Source organism: Lipotes vexillifer, unplaced genomic scaffold (genome assembly GCF_000442215.2).
Source record: "Lipotes vexillifer unplaced genomic scaffold, Lipotes_vexillifer_v1.1 scaffold24, whole genome shotgun sequence".
NCBI classification, from domain to species: Eukaryota; Metazoa; Chordata; class Mammalia; order Artiodactyla; family Lipotidae; genus Lipotes; species Lipotes vexillifer.
Window position 1 is genome coordinate 2,179,854 of NW_006782914.1, and position 13,836 is coordinate 2,193,689.

The 13,836-nt window shown below is 37.0% G+C and overlaps 1 protein-coding gene across 3 annotated transcripts in view; it reads right to left on the minus strand.

Annotated features, from left to right (window-relative positions):
* The window catches only part of GALK2 (galactokinase 2), a 142,568-nt gene that overhangs the window by 94,780 nt on the left and 33,952 nt on the right, over positions 1-13,836 (minus strand). For all 3 annotated transcript variants that reach the window (XM_007455544.1, XM_007455543.1, XM_007455542.1), the window contains exons 3-5: positions 13,045-13,168; positions 8,692-8,782; positions 5,988-6,134 (exon numbers count right to left, since the gene is read on the minus strand). In XM_007455544.1, the coding sequence (XP_007455606.1) occupies positions 5,988-6,134; positions 8,692-8,782; positions 13,045-13,168 (362 nt within the window). The remainder of the gene's footprint in view (positions 1-5,987; positions 6,135-8,691; positions 8,783-13,044; positions 13,169-13,836) is intronic.

The window sequence follows — 13,836 nt, forward strand, 5'->3', positions numbered from 1 at the left end:
CCTGCCTTTCTCGGTGCTCAGTGTCCCCAAGTCCAGATAATCTTTATTTTTCCAGAGACTCCTGCAAAGATGGGGGGAAAGGTCTCCTTATTTAGCCAGGTAAGAGTGGACTCTGAGGGTCTAACTGCTCCTCATAAAGACTTTCAAATAAATTCCCACCCCCCATGTCACCCTGCTTCCTATGATACCCAGTGCCTCTAATTCCTAAGCTTTTCCAGAGAGCTGTGAGTCAGCTTGCTTTCCATCCCTCCACAGGCACTTGGCTCTGATCTTTCTACTGTGCAAAGTCATGCACCATCCTTCCACCCACTTTCCATCTTTGTATCATGTGGTTTAGGGTTATTTATGTCTCCTTGATTTATCAAAGATGGAGCTTCTTTTCTTGTTTTCCCTATTGTTTGGGGATGAATTTTTGATAAAAGAACAATGAATGAGAGGTAAAGAAAGAGTAGATATGCCTTTATTCTGTCATTTTGAAACCAGAAGTCTCTAGCTTTTCTATTTCATAGGTCTTTTATCACATCATACTCTTCTGTCAGTTACATCTTGATTCATAATTTGTCTTCCAGACCTTCTGGGTAACTAGCCATCTTATTTTACTGGTTTCAGACATGCAACATTTAGTTTATTAGTAAATTAACAAGATCCACATCTATTTATCATATCCCATTTGCAGCAATTGTTGTCTGCAATTGAATCGGGTACTGAATTTACATATAATTGGGAGGGGATTATTTATCATTTGGAAGGGCATTAGTTACCAATGTCTCGCAGGACATTTTCTTATCAGATAGGCGGGCTATTCTCTGCTTGCCTTCCTGTCCCTCCATTCTCACACTTCTCTGTACCCCAGGAGACTGACTTCTGTGAACTACTCCCCTAGCCCATCCCCATTCACTGCCATTCCCACCCATCTCACTCTCCCTACCTCGATGCACTTCTGGCAACATTACTCTATAGCCGCAGCTCCTTAAGTATAATGGCTTCTGGCTTAGAAATAGAACTCTTCCTGGCCACACCTCTGTAAATAGTCTATTAAACTCCTTTCAGTTATACCCTGTGTGCCATTTGTTTCCTATGGAGACACTGACTGATACTGTACATCAGCAAAAAAAAGAAAAGATTTTGAACTAGCTCATCTCTAAAGTCCCTTGAGTCTTGTGTTCTATGATTTTTATGTGTCAAGTATACAGTTGGCACTTAACTAAAGACTTTAGACAAATTAGGGGCTTCCTTTCAGTCAAGATTCCATCTTACTACAGCAAAGAAACTCTCCAAACAATTATGCTCAGCCCCTAGAAAATATAAGAATTGTCAGTACAACTTAGACTAGCATGGAAAACTAGGATATACACATTGTTCCCTTTAGGCAATGGAGTCAGATAGTTCCGGTAAAGTATATTTGTTTTTGTTTTTTTAATTTCTAAAAAATTGAGGTAAAATTGGCATATATTATATTAGTTTTAGGTGTACGACATAATGATTCAATATTTGTGTATATTATGAAATGAAATCACCACAAGTTTGGTTAATATCCATCACCATACATGGTTATACAATTTTTTTTCTTGTGACGAGAACTTTTAAGTTTTACTCTCTTAGAAACTTTCAAATATGCAATATAGTACTATTAACTATAGTCACCATGCTATACATTACATTCCCATAACTTATTTATTTCATAACTGGAAGTTTGTACCTTTTGACTCCCTTCACCCATTTCACCCACCCCTCACCCCATACCTCTGGCAACCACTAATCTGTTCTCTGTATCTATGAGCTTGGTTTATTTATTTTTATTTAGATACCACATAAAAGTGAAATCATACAGTATTTGTCTTTTTCTGTCTGGCTTATTTCACCTAGCATAATGCCCTCAAGTCCCATCCATGTTGTCACAAATGGCAAGACTTCATTCTTTTTATGGCTAAATAATATTCCATTGTATATATATATACACCACATCATCTTTACCCATTCATCCATCAATGCTCATAGGCCATTTCCCTATCTTAGTTGTTGTAAAAAAGGTTGCAGTGTACATGGAGATGCATATATCTTTTTGAGTCAGTGTTTTCGTTTTCTTCAAATAAATACAATGCCCAGAATTGGAATTGCTGGACCATATGACAGTTCTATTTTTAATTTTTTTGAGGAACCTCCATACTGTTTTCACAGTGGCTGTATACAAATTTACATTCCCACCAACAGTGCGTAAGGGTTCCCTTTTCTCCACATCCTCACCAACACTTATTATTTCTTGTCCTTTTTATCATAGCCTTTCTAACAGATATGAGCTGATACTGCATTGTGGTTTTCATTTGCATTTCCCTGATGATTAGTGAGGTTGAGTGTCTTTTCATGTGCCTTTTGGTCATCTGTATGTCTTCTTGGGGAAACTGTCTATTCAGATCCTCTGCCCATTTGTTAATTGGATTATTTGGGGTTTTTGCTATTGAGTTGTATGTGTTCTTTATATATTTTGGATATTGACCCCTCGTCAGATATATTATTTACAAATATTTTCTCCATTCAGTAGCTTGCCTTTCCATTTTGTTGATGGTTTCCTTTGCTGTGCAGAAGCTTTTAAGTTTGATGTCATTCTATTTGTTTTTTGTTTGTTTGTTTTTGTTTTGTCTTGTTTGCTTTTGTTGCCTTTGCTTTTGGTGTCAAATCCAAAAAAATCATCACCAAGACCAATGTCAAGGAGATTACCACCTACATTTTCTTCTGGTTATGGTTTCAGGTCTTACATTCACCTCTTTAATGCATTTTGAGTTAATTTTTGTGTATGGTATAGGACAGTGGTACAGTTTTGCTCTGCATGTGACATCCAGTTTTTCCAACACCATTTACTGAAGAGACTGTCCTTTACCCATTATGTATTCTTGGCTCCTCTGTTGTAAATTAATTGACTGTATATGCATGGGTTTTTTTCTGGGCTCTCTATTCTGTTCCATTGATCTATGTGTCTGTTTTTATATCTAATACATTTGCTATTTTTGACTCTGAAACACAGAGACAGCCAGAATTAATTCCAAAGTTTCAATGTTTCTTTTTCTTTTTCTTTTTTGGTATGCGGGCCTCTCACTGTTGTGGCCTCTCCCGTTGTGGAGCACAGGCTCCGGACGCGCAGGCCCAGCGGCCATGGCTCACGGGCCCAGCCGCTCCAAGGCATGTGGGATCTTCCCGGACTGGGGCACGAACCCGCGTCCCCTGCATCAGCAGGCAGACTCCCAACCACTGCGTCACCAGGGAAGCCCCCAGTGTTTCTTTTTCTTTATCTTTTCTTCTTTTCCCTTAGATATTCTACCATCAGAAAGCCAGAAAAATGCAAAAAATAAATCTCACCAATCCTCCCTTTAAAGGGAAATGAATTCCTTGACCTCAGTCCCAACCACAAACACCAGATTATCTCTTTTTCCAGGCATATCTAGACTTTTTGTATCCACTGAAATTTTCTACTTTCTCACCTCTCATAAACCCTTCAATCCATTCCTATTTTAAACTGCTTTTGCCAAAGTTTTCTTCAACTTCTTTGATGCTGAAATCAATGGATATTTCTTATCCTCATCTTACTTAACCTCTCAGCAGCATTTGACACCACTGCTACTCTTTTCATGAAATATTCTTTTGTCTTTGCTGTTGCCCATCCTTTCTAGTTTTCCTCCTATCTGATTACTCCTCAGTCTCTTCAGGTAGACATCTCTTCCTCTGTCCATCCCTCAAATGTTCATGCTTGTGGAACTTGTCTTATTCTTCCTTATCTTTGTGCCTACATTCTTCCACTAGATGTTCTCCTACGCTCCTATGGCTTCAAAAATCAATTATAGGGCTTCCCTGGTGGTGCAGTGGTTGAGAGTCCGCCTGCTGATGCAGGGGACGCAGGTTCCTGCCCCGGTCTGGGAGGATCCCACATGCCGCGGAGCGGCTGGGCCCGTGAGCCATGGCCGCTAGGCCTGTGCGTCCGGAGCCTGTGCTCCACAGCAGGAGAGGCCACAACAGTGAAAGGCCCATGTACCGCAAAAAAAAAAAAAAAATCAATTATATACTAATGACTCTCAAATGGACCATTTCAAGTCCAAATATTACTCCTGGCTTTCAGAGATATCGTTTGTAACTAAATAGTATAACTCCATCAGTGTGCCCACAAATTCCTCATACTCAACATTTTGCCTTCCGCTCAAACCTATTTTTTCATCTATATTCCTTATCCCAGTGAATCACACCAAGCCAGATACCTGGGTATAATCCTTGACTCTTTGCTGTCCCACATCCAATCAACAATCGAGTCCTATTAATTCTGTCTGAGATGTACCTTAAATCTATCATCTAATTCTCTCCCCATTATCACTGCCACTTCCCTAGAAGTGGCATCTCTCTACTGCTAATACAGTTGCCCTCAAATCTAAATTTTATAATACAGCCAGGGTGGTCTTTTTAAAATATAGATATGATTGTGTTATCCTCTTCCTGAAAGCTACAATGGTTTTACAAACTGCTATCCAGATAAAGCCCAAATTCCTCAACACTGGTTTACAAGGCCCAGCATCTGCTCTCCTACCCTGTCATTCAAATTTAGCTTCAGCTAAATTAAGCCTCTTATATTTCCTCCAACAAGCCATGATCACTCTTACTCTAGATATTTTCACATGATATTTCCTCCACCTGAAACATGCCTATCCAATGTTATCAGTGTTATCATGCTGTCAGTATTTCTTGACTAATATCTATTAATCCCTGTCTCAGCTTAGATGTCCTATGTTCTCTAAATGTGGATTAGATCTGCTCCCATAGCACACAACTTATCCACTTATCACACTCTCTTACTGTTGCCTATTGACTTGTCTCTATTCCCCTCTTTAGACCATAAGTACTATGAGGGTTAAAACTATACCTATTATATCACCAATGCCTTGAACATTAGCTGGCACAAAGTAGTCACTAGATAAGGAATGGCTGAATGATGAACAAATGAATAAACAAATAAACCATCGGATTAAACACAGTGCCAGTGGAAGCAGATTTTACATAAGGACTTATTTTCCCTTACTTTCTCTCCTCTCAAAAAACAAATAACAACAAATAAGGTACCCTACCTCCAAATGAGCCATTGCTTACAAAGGACTAACTCCTGTATAGTTACACATGACAGCTAAAGAGAATTCTATCTGAGCCTTTGCTTTCTCCTTCATTTTTCTCTTTTCTCTTACATACAAAATTTTCAAAGTGAAAGTTTAAGCAGTCTGAAGACTAAAGCATGTGGCTGACTTTCTCTTGATCTGCCTGATGCCCAATCTATATTCCTAAACCATCTGTAAACTTGGTAGTGTATGTACGTGAGATAAAAAAGAACCTATGATAATATTTTATTTGAACCAGAACTCCAAAACATTAATTAAAGCTGAGCACACCTGCTCTGAACTGCAGTCAGAGATTTATGTAAACTTGTAAAGTTGAGGCTTTCTGACCTATTGTAGGATTTATGTCTTCTTTAAATAAGTATTTCCTCTTTGCAGTGCAACATTATTTTTTAAAGTTTGTTTCAGTGACTAAGCTGCTGGCATAAACAGATATGCTGTTCAGTTCCTTTATTTCTTGGTCTTTACCCTTTTTACCCACTGCTTGTCAAGTATTTACCTGAAGGTTCTGAGTGAAAATAAGTAGGACCAATTATGAAGCCTAGAATTTCTTTCTCTAAAGCTAATTTGTTAATGAGGTGATCTAAAAAGATAACCATGCATTCAACCTCCCTAGTTAATCTAAGAGCATTTTGATACAGCTCTTCACGTGTTTGCTTACTCTTTGGAAGGTATCAACTACCTGTGGTTTATCACAAGCAGAGCTTAAGTTACAATGCATGCCCATGTGTGCAGTCCTTTCAGGCAAGACAAAGTTTTTCAATTAAAGAAAGGATGCTAATCCTTTGGATGCTAATACTTTAGAAAGAAAGGGTTCTGTCAGGATAACTCATTCAAATTGGTTACCTTGGATAGGTTCATGCCCAGCACTGTGAGTGTCACCAAGCCAGCACAACAGACCAAAGCACTGGAGCTGGAGAGGCCAGAACTCGGTGGGATGTTTCCATCTACCAAGCAATTCATTCCAGTCAAGTCACTAAGACCAAAGTGTTCCTAAGAATAGAAGGAAAAATAGCACTAGTAACTCTGGTTGGATTCAAGGAGTAGCGGAAAGTTCTTTCATTCCTCAGAGAGCAAAAGTCTATCAATGGACTTACTATGCTACTTATAGAAACAACTTGTGCAATTCAATCTAGCTGAGTCCATACATGACATTTTATTTAATGGCTCTTGGCCACAGGGCACTATAATCTGAAGATTAATTTTTACTTTGTTGAACAAAAAGCTACTGATCCATTTCCTAAAATTGCTTTGAATGATCTTTTTCATGAATATTAATTGATTTGAACAAATATGGAAAAATATTAAACAATTATAATTCAAATAGCAAGACAAGAAATACACAATTATTAGTGAGGCAGGTTAAATCTCTGTGTAGCACATTCCAACACTCTGTCATTGTAAAAGTCTAACACTAAGCCGTGGTTTGTTTCTATGGAGTATTTTATGGAATACTTTTCTTCAGAGGACCTTCCAAACTTTCTCAGTTCTGTTTTACTTATGGAAAAACCTAGGCACCAGCAGATTAAGAGACTTTCTCAAGATCACATATAGGGAGCTGGAAGTAGGATCCAGGTCTCTGATTTCTGGTTGAGAACTTCTCACTGTGGTCAGAAACCCGGGCCAGCATACTGTCACTGTGATTTAATGTAAGTCAGCTATATGAGGAAATCCAGATTTTTACTAGGGTTTATAGATACAAATTAGCCATATGGTAGCTTTCAAGACAGCCAAATTAGAATTCAGCCACAAATGAGAATGCAGACTCTAAACAAAGCAGGGAAATTCTATTTCTACAAATAGGAAAGTCCAAAGAAATAATCAGACTCTGATCTCAAGATGGAAAGCTCTAGGATACTTAGATGAATACCTAGGATGAGGACACTTAGGATGATATCATATCATATCCTTTGTAGTTTAGAATTAAAAATAAGTTCAAAAAATTAAAAAATTAAAATAAATTCAAGGTCATCTCCTCCTCAAGAAAAAGTACCATCATGTTTACAAATTACTCAAACAGCTCAAGACCAAAGTAAAAATACTATTCTATTACATAATTATGCATTTCATCATACATATTATTCTTCAGAGAAACTTCAATAAACTAGTTAGAATAGCCAAAGTAACAACAAAACTCTGCAAATAAAAGACTGGTTTTTTCCTTTTTATTTTTTTTGTCTTTTTTCCCCTAAGCTGGCAAAACTCATCCACCACAAAAGAAGAGATTCGGTTGGATGTACTTCTCTTCTTGATTTCAAACCACCTAAAAATTTCCTTTCCGGAAATACAAACAAATTATAAACTAAAATACTGTTGCTGCCAATGCCCTTTCGTACAGAACATCCGACAGCTTGTTTAAAAAAAATCCTTGGAGAACGCTATATATTTAACCATGAACTGATCCACAGGGTGTCTTGAATGTGAATCATACTTACAAACTTATCACGCAATGTTTAAATTAAAATGTACAACAGATTCAAAATGCAAATGGGTTTTGCCAAATTCAGTGATAGTGCTATCCCAAAAGGATAACATGTTCAATTTAATATAAACAGATTATCCTCTGGAACTTTCTAGTATTTGAATTTGAAGGATTCTGAACAGGCTAACATTTAAATTACTTCTCTGCCAAACATTTATTAAACAGACCTGCTTTTGCACATAAGTTGTCAAATCGAAAAGGAAAGCTGTAAGACCTGAAATTCTCAAATACAACACAAAGCAACATTTGTTCTTTAGGTTACTTTATCCATATGCTACAAAAGGCATGTTGCTATAAGGAATATGAAATTGCATTTGCAAAGCAAATGCTTCCAAATACTGTAACCCTCACTAATGCATGTGACAAGCCAAATGATTTGAAGATTTAAAACCTGCCAATAGCTTTTCCTGTAAGTTGTTACCATGTGTCTGGGAGAAAGAAAGGAAGGAGGTGGGGGGTAGGTAGGAAGGAAGGAAGAAAGGAAGGAAGGAAGGAAGTCTAAGACCAGAACAACGATAATTAGAGTACAGGACTATACATCAGAAAACAACATTAAGTTTCCATTTATTCAGGGCCTACTATGTGTCAAGCACTGTGTAATCCTTGCAACAATTCTTTGTTGGGATAATAATAACATCATTTCACAGATAACAAATCTGAGGTTAAGAAGTTAAATCAACACAGCAGGGTAGAGCCCAGACTCAAACCCAGGGCTGTCCAGCTCTAAATCCTATTACAGTATACACCTATATATCCCTAGAACAAAATGTAAATAATATTACTAGAATGTATCTTTCGAAAGAAAATTTGAACCAAGATTTGAAAACTAGAAAGGTATCTGTCAGATGCACCTGCACCTGCCTTATGAACAGTCACTACAGCCCCCTATGAACACCACCCAGAAACAGTCACATCTACCCAATTCCCTGAAATACATTATTTAGCAAAATAGAACAGAAACATCAGTTAGCATTGAAAGGAGACAAAAATGATAGAGTAAATAAAATGTCTTGATATAATACACATCATAAACTCAACTGCTAGTAGGTGCCTGATAAACTGATTTACCTGAATTCCTTTAAATCCACATAAGAAATAGTTGTGCCACAGAGGCTTGGTTTTGTCAATCTGGATGTTATTAGCACTAGTACTGAAGTCCCTGCAAAAGCAAAAGACACCGTTAATTCTAGAGGCTTTGTGCTACAGAATCGACGGCTGACTGCTGCCATCTTGTGCCAAGACAATGACACTGAAATTTCATTTTCCATTTACTTCCCATATTCGTACTTCAGTCTACAAAAACAACAAACATCTCCAGCTGCTAAAAATTAAGAGACGTTTTAGTGACCTTAATAACTAAACTTTCAACTGACCCTTTTTATTTCCTGAAAGGGAGAGGACCCAATATATTTTAGCATAATCTACACCACTTTTTATTTCATGATGGTCCTTATTAAGTTGCTGTAAACCACATAAATGCTTATCCTTTGGGCCTGCTGTTTGGCACACCTCTTACTAGAACAGAAGTACTCAAAGCCTCCTTTCCCCACACTTTCTACCACCCATCAGATTTTACATGTGCACAGTTTAAGAAGGAACAAACAAAACAAATAATGATTCTAATGGATCATAACTCATTGAATAAAATAAGATTCCATGAATCTACACTGATATAAAATAACAAATGAATAAATAGCTAAATGAAGGAGAAGGGAAAGCTATTCCTTAGAGCAAAATGTCAACTCATAGAAGAAATGACGGAAATTGAAAAATCACTATTTGGCAAACTGCATAATTGTTTCAGGAAAGAATCATCAAAGGATGCTAAAATTACTGAGTAAAAATTTGATGAGAAACAAGATATTTACATAAATTTGAAGTATTTCCCCACCACATACTAACTGCAAAGGGAAAAAAAATAGTAACTTTATGGTAATCTGGCAGACAACTCAACCAAATGATCAAAATTAACAAGAGTTAAAGGAACATCAATCATGTGCCTCCTTGATATGATGCCCTGAGGACACATCAGTTGACATGTGGGAATTCTTTATACTATTCTTGTGACTTCCTTGAAAGTCAAAAGTTATTTCAAAATGAAAGATACTAGGCTTCTAAATCAGCCAAAGGACAAAATATGTGAAATGGGGGGGAATCAATTTCAATGTGAGGAAATAAGTAACATTCCCCATATTGACTGAGTGCTCTTCATATAGTTTACTAAATACCTACTATGTGACAGGCACTGTGGTAGGTGCCTTCCATGCATTATCTTAATAACATGGGCATATCATGTCCTAAGAAAAATACTGAATGACCACTTAAGTGTGCAAGGCATTCACAGGAATATAAAAGTAAAAGGCAAAGGGCTTATCTTTTAAGCATATGTAATCTAGCCGAGACAGCATGAACACAAATCATGATCACATACCACTGTCATGTGATGGTGTGTAATATGAGGTGGGATGCAAGACCAAGAGGGTATCTTTAGGGCTGCACCCCGCAGGCCTGCAAACCTTGTAGTTGCCCAGCCTTGAGACCGAAAAAAGAGCCTGGAGACAGTGACAGAGACATCAATGGTTTATTGGATAGGGCATCTTACAGGTCTGCAGCAAAACATCCTGGAGCAATACCCCATTGTGTACGGCAGACAGAAGGCAAGACACGGCAGCAATCTTCGCTACTTGGGGAGAAGGAGGCTACCATTTATAGGTGGAATTGAGGTCAGGCTGGCTCATCAGTTACCAAGAAAACCAGCAGCTGGGGTAGGGGGCAAGCACAGGGGTAGTAACTGATTAAGCTCTATAATTAGGGTACAGGTGAAGCAGGGACTGCTGGAGCAGTGGATGTACAGAGAGCAAGAGAACAGCCATCTTGAACGGCCTGACCATACAGCAATTTCTATAGTCAGCACACTAGGGTGGAAAGGGGAGCCTTTCCTGGAGGCTCAGAGAGGTTTAGTGACTCTCCAGGGACACACACAGTCTGACTCCAGCTCACAAGCACTTTAGTATCACCCACAGGAGTTAAAATTTACTGCCTAGAGTCAACAAGAAGTTACAGAATTTGGAAAGTACAAAAGATTATGTTAGCAAAACTAAATGAGTTCTGTTTCTAGATAAGCAGATTTTGGAAGTCACCACAAAGAAAAGAAGACCAGGAACGAGTTGGGGGACAGGGGTGGTGGTATATACTAGGAAAAGTAGAGGAGGGAATTTGCACAAATGTAGGAAGCTAGATGAGAAACATCAAAGCAAAAGCTAAAAAGTGCCAGCTCCTTCAGAATTAGAAACATAGCTTAAAAACCACAACGTGATGCTAATACACATTTATGAGAGTGGATATAATTTAAAAAGACATGTTAGCAAAGATGTGAAGCAACTGGAACTCTCATACACTGGTGGTAGGAATGTAAAATTATACAACCACTTTGGAAAACAGGCAAATTCTTAAAAAGATAACCCAACAGTCCACTCCTGGGTATTTACCAAACGAAACATGTGTCCACACATAGACTTGTATACAAATATTCACAGCAGAATTATTCATAATAGCCAAAAGCTGGAAATGATCTAAATGTCCATCAATGATGAATAAAGAAATTATGCAATGCATGCTAGACAATATGTGGACAATTCTGGAAGGCATGCTGCATTCTTCCTAGGGGTCCTGGTAGAATGAAGCCTCTTACCTACAGCAGGAGCTACCTGCCTTGATAATTCACCTCTGCTTCCCTAACTCAGTCTCCATCCTTTTTTTTTTTTTTTTTTTTTTTTTATGAAGAGCCTTTGCGTTTTTATATATTTCATAGAAATTTTTATAGCAGTTGCAGGTAAACTGTCAGGATTGGTTTTTAAAATATTTTTGTAACTTTAAGATATTCTATAATTATGCATGTGATTTTAACATTTAATAGGACCCCCAACCACTGCACCACCAGGGAAGCCCGTCCATCCTTTTTTAATACTGCTCCTGGGATCATTTCCCAAACACCTCCTTCCAAGTCTGTTGCAGGCTCTGCTTTTGTGAAAAAAAATTGAATTCCCACATTCACCATGGTGGGAATGTTAAGTGAATCTGAGTAAATCAATATGACAAATTATGGTACCCAGTTTTAAAGGTTTACAATGACACAAAATTATATTTGAGATAATGTAAGGTTTTCTTTAAAGGGTCTGAAATGTACATAAGATATATTCTCAATCATGCAAAATAAATAGAAAAAAGATCTTTTACAGTAAGTTTCATACAAAAGTCAGAAATTTCTATTACCTTGCACAACTTGGTATAGACACACATAAAATACTTGCTGAATGAATGAATATTATTGCTGGCAAACTGTCCAATGAACAATAAGCCAAAAATATAATGTACCAATTATATACCAAGATCTTTTTTTATAATTAACAAATCAAATCCATCATAATATGAGCGAGTAGGCCTTATCCCAGGAATGCAAAGACAGTTCAACATTAGAAAATCCATTGGTGGGGGAGAGTGGAGGGGGTAAATGGTACAGGTGAACTTATTTGCAAAGCAGAAATAGAGTCATAGATGTAGAGAAAAAACTTACAGTTGCCAACGTGGGGGGGGGGGGGATGAATTGGGATTGACATGTATACATTAATATGTATAAAATGGATAACTATTAAGAAACTGCTGTATAAAAAATAAATAAAATTTTTTTAAAAAAGAAAATCCATTGGTGTAAATTGTAATATTTTTTTAAACTGATCTTCAATGCTGACTAGACATTTAATAAAATCCAATACCCATTAATGATTTTTTTTAATCTTAACAAACCAAGAATTAAAAACAAAAAAGTATGTCCTTAACTTGATAAAGCATATGTACTAGAAACATACATCTATTATGTTCCAGACACTATGTTTGACACTGAGAGTACAGCATTGGAGAGGCAACAGTACCTAAAGTCACAGAGCTTACAGTCGACTGGGGGATACAGGCAAGTAAGCAGATAATGACAATACAGCATGTTAAGATGCTATGATGAGAGAATTAGAGGGAGCCCTAGTAATATAAGAAAGGCCCCAGCCCTGACTTTGCTAGAGATGGTTAACCTCAATAGATGATAAATACCTTCTGGGCAAAGACAGAGTTATTTTCATCTTTTTTTTGACCCAGTACCTAAAACAATGTTAGACACAGAGTAAGTCTTCAGTAAATGTTTCTTAAATAAATGAGTAAATGAACAAATATTAAATAGGGAAACTTAGGTTCTTTTGGAAGTCAGATACAAATTATCAATAAATTAAGTGATTTATTATAAATTTGTTATCTCCTAAAGAATTCATTAGGGTACAAATACAAACACACATAGACTCACACACACACACACACACACACACACACACACACACACACACACCATTACACACAGTAGCAATTTTAAATACTCACGGATACAAGGGATTGGTGTTGGCCAGCTGAAGAACATGTGTTTTCACAGGTTCCACAGCTATTAACATATCTTGTTCTACAGCCACAGGAAGAACAGAATATCCACAGTAATCTATATGCTCTCCTAGAATAAACAGAAAGCATTTTTTATCATTGCTAGCATATGAATCTCAAGTAAGTTGACATACAAGAAAAATGACCACAAGGCAGGATTTAACAGAAAATAAAAATACTAAGGGCAGAAAGTGATACAATTTGCTTTCTCTTACTAACATCTGAGCCAGGAACTTTTGCTAGAATAAGTATTATATATTAGTTATTAGTTTCTGTTAATTTTTCAACTTCTTTAAATATTCACAATTTTTTTCCACTTTCTAATTCATAATAATCATCTTTGAATATTTATGTTTAGTGACTAGTTATGTGGAGCATCAAGAAATGCATTGTCTCCTTTCTCTGTTGCTCATTTGTATTAACTTTTAAAATATGAACAATGGAAGCCATTAGCACCCTCTCACTTATAATAACATTATGTGAGTCCCACTCTTTTCCTTACTAGCCAATGAACTCAGTAAAAGTGAAGTCTTTATTTATCTTTGTGGCCTAACCAAATGCCTAACAAATTAGCTTGGCACTGATTAGCTGTGTTAAATGTGCTAGACATAGCTAGGATAAAGAAAAAGCTAGAAAAAAATTTAACCTGCACCATTTTATATATAATAAGCAAATATAGAAAACAAACTATTCTCTTCTGCTTTTCATTCTAATTCCTCTATATATCACCAGCAGGAA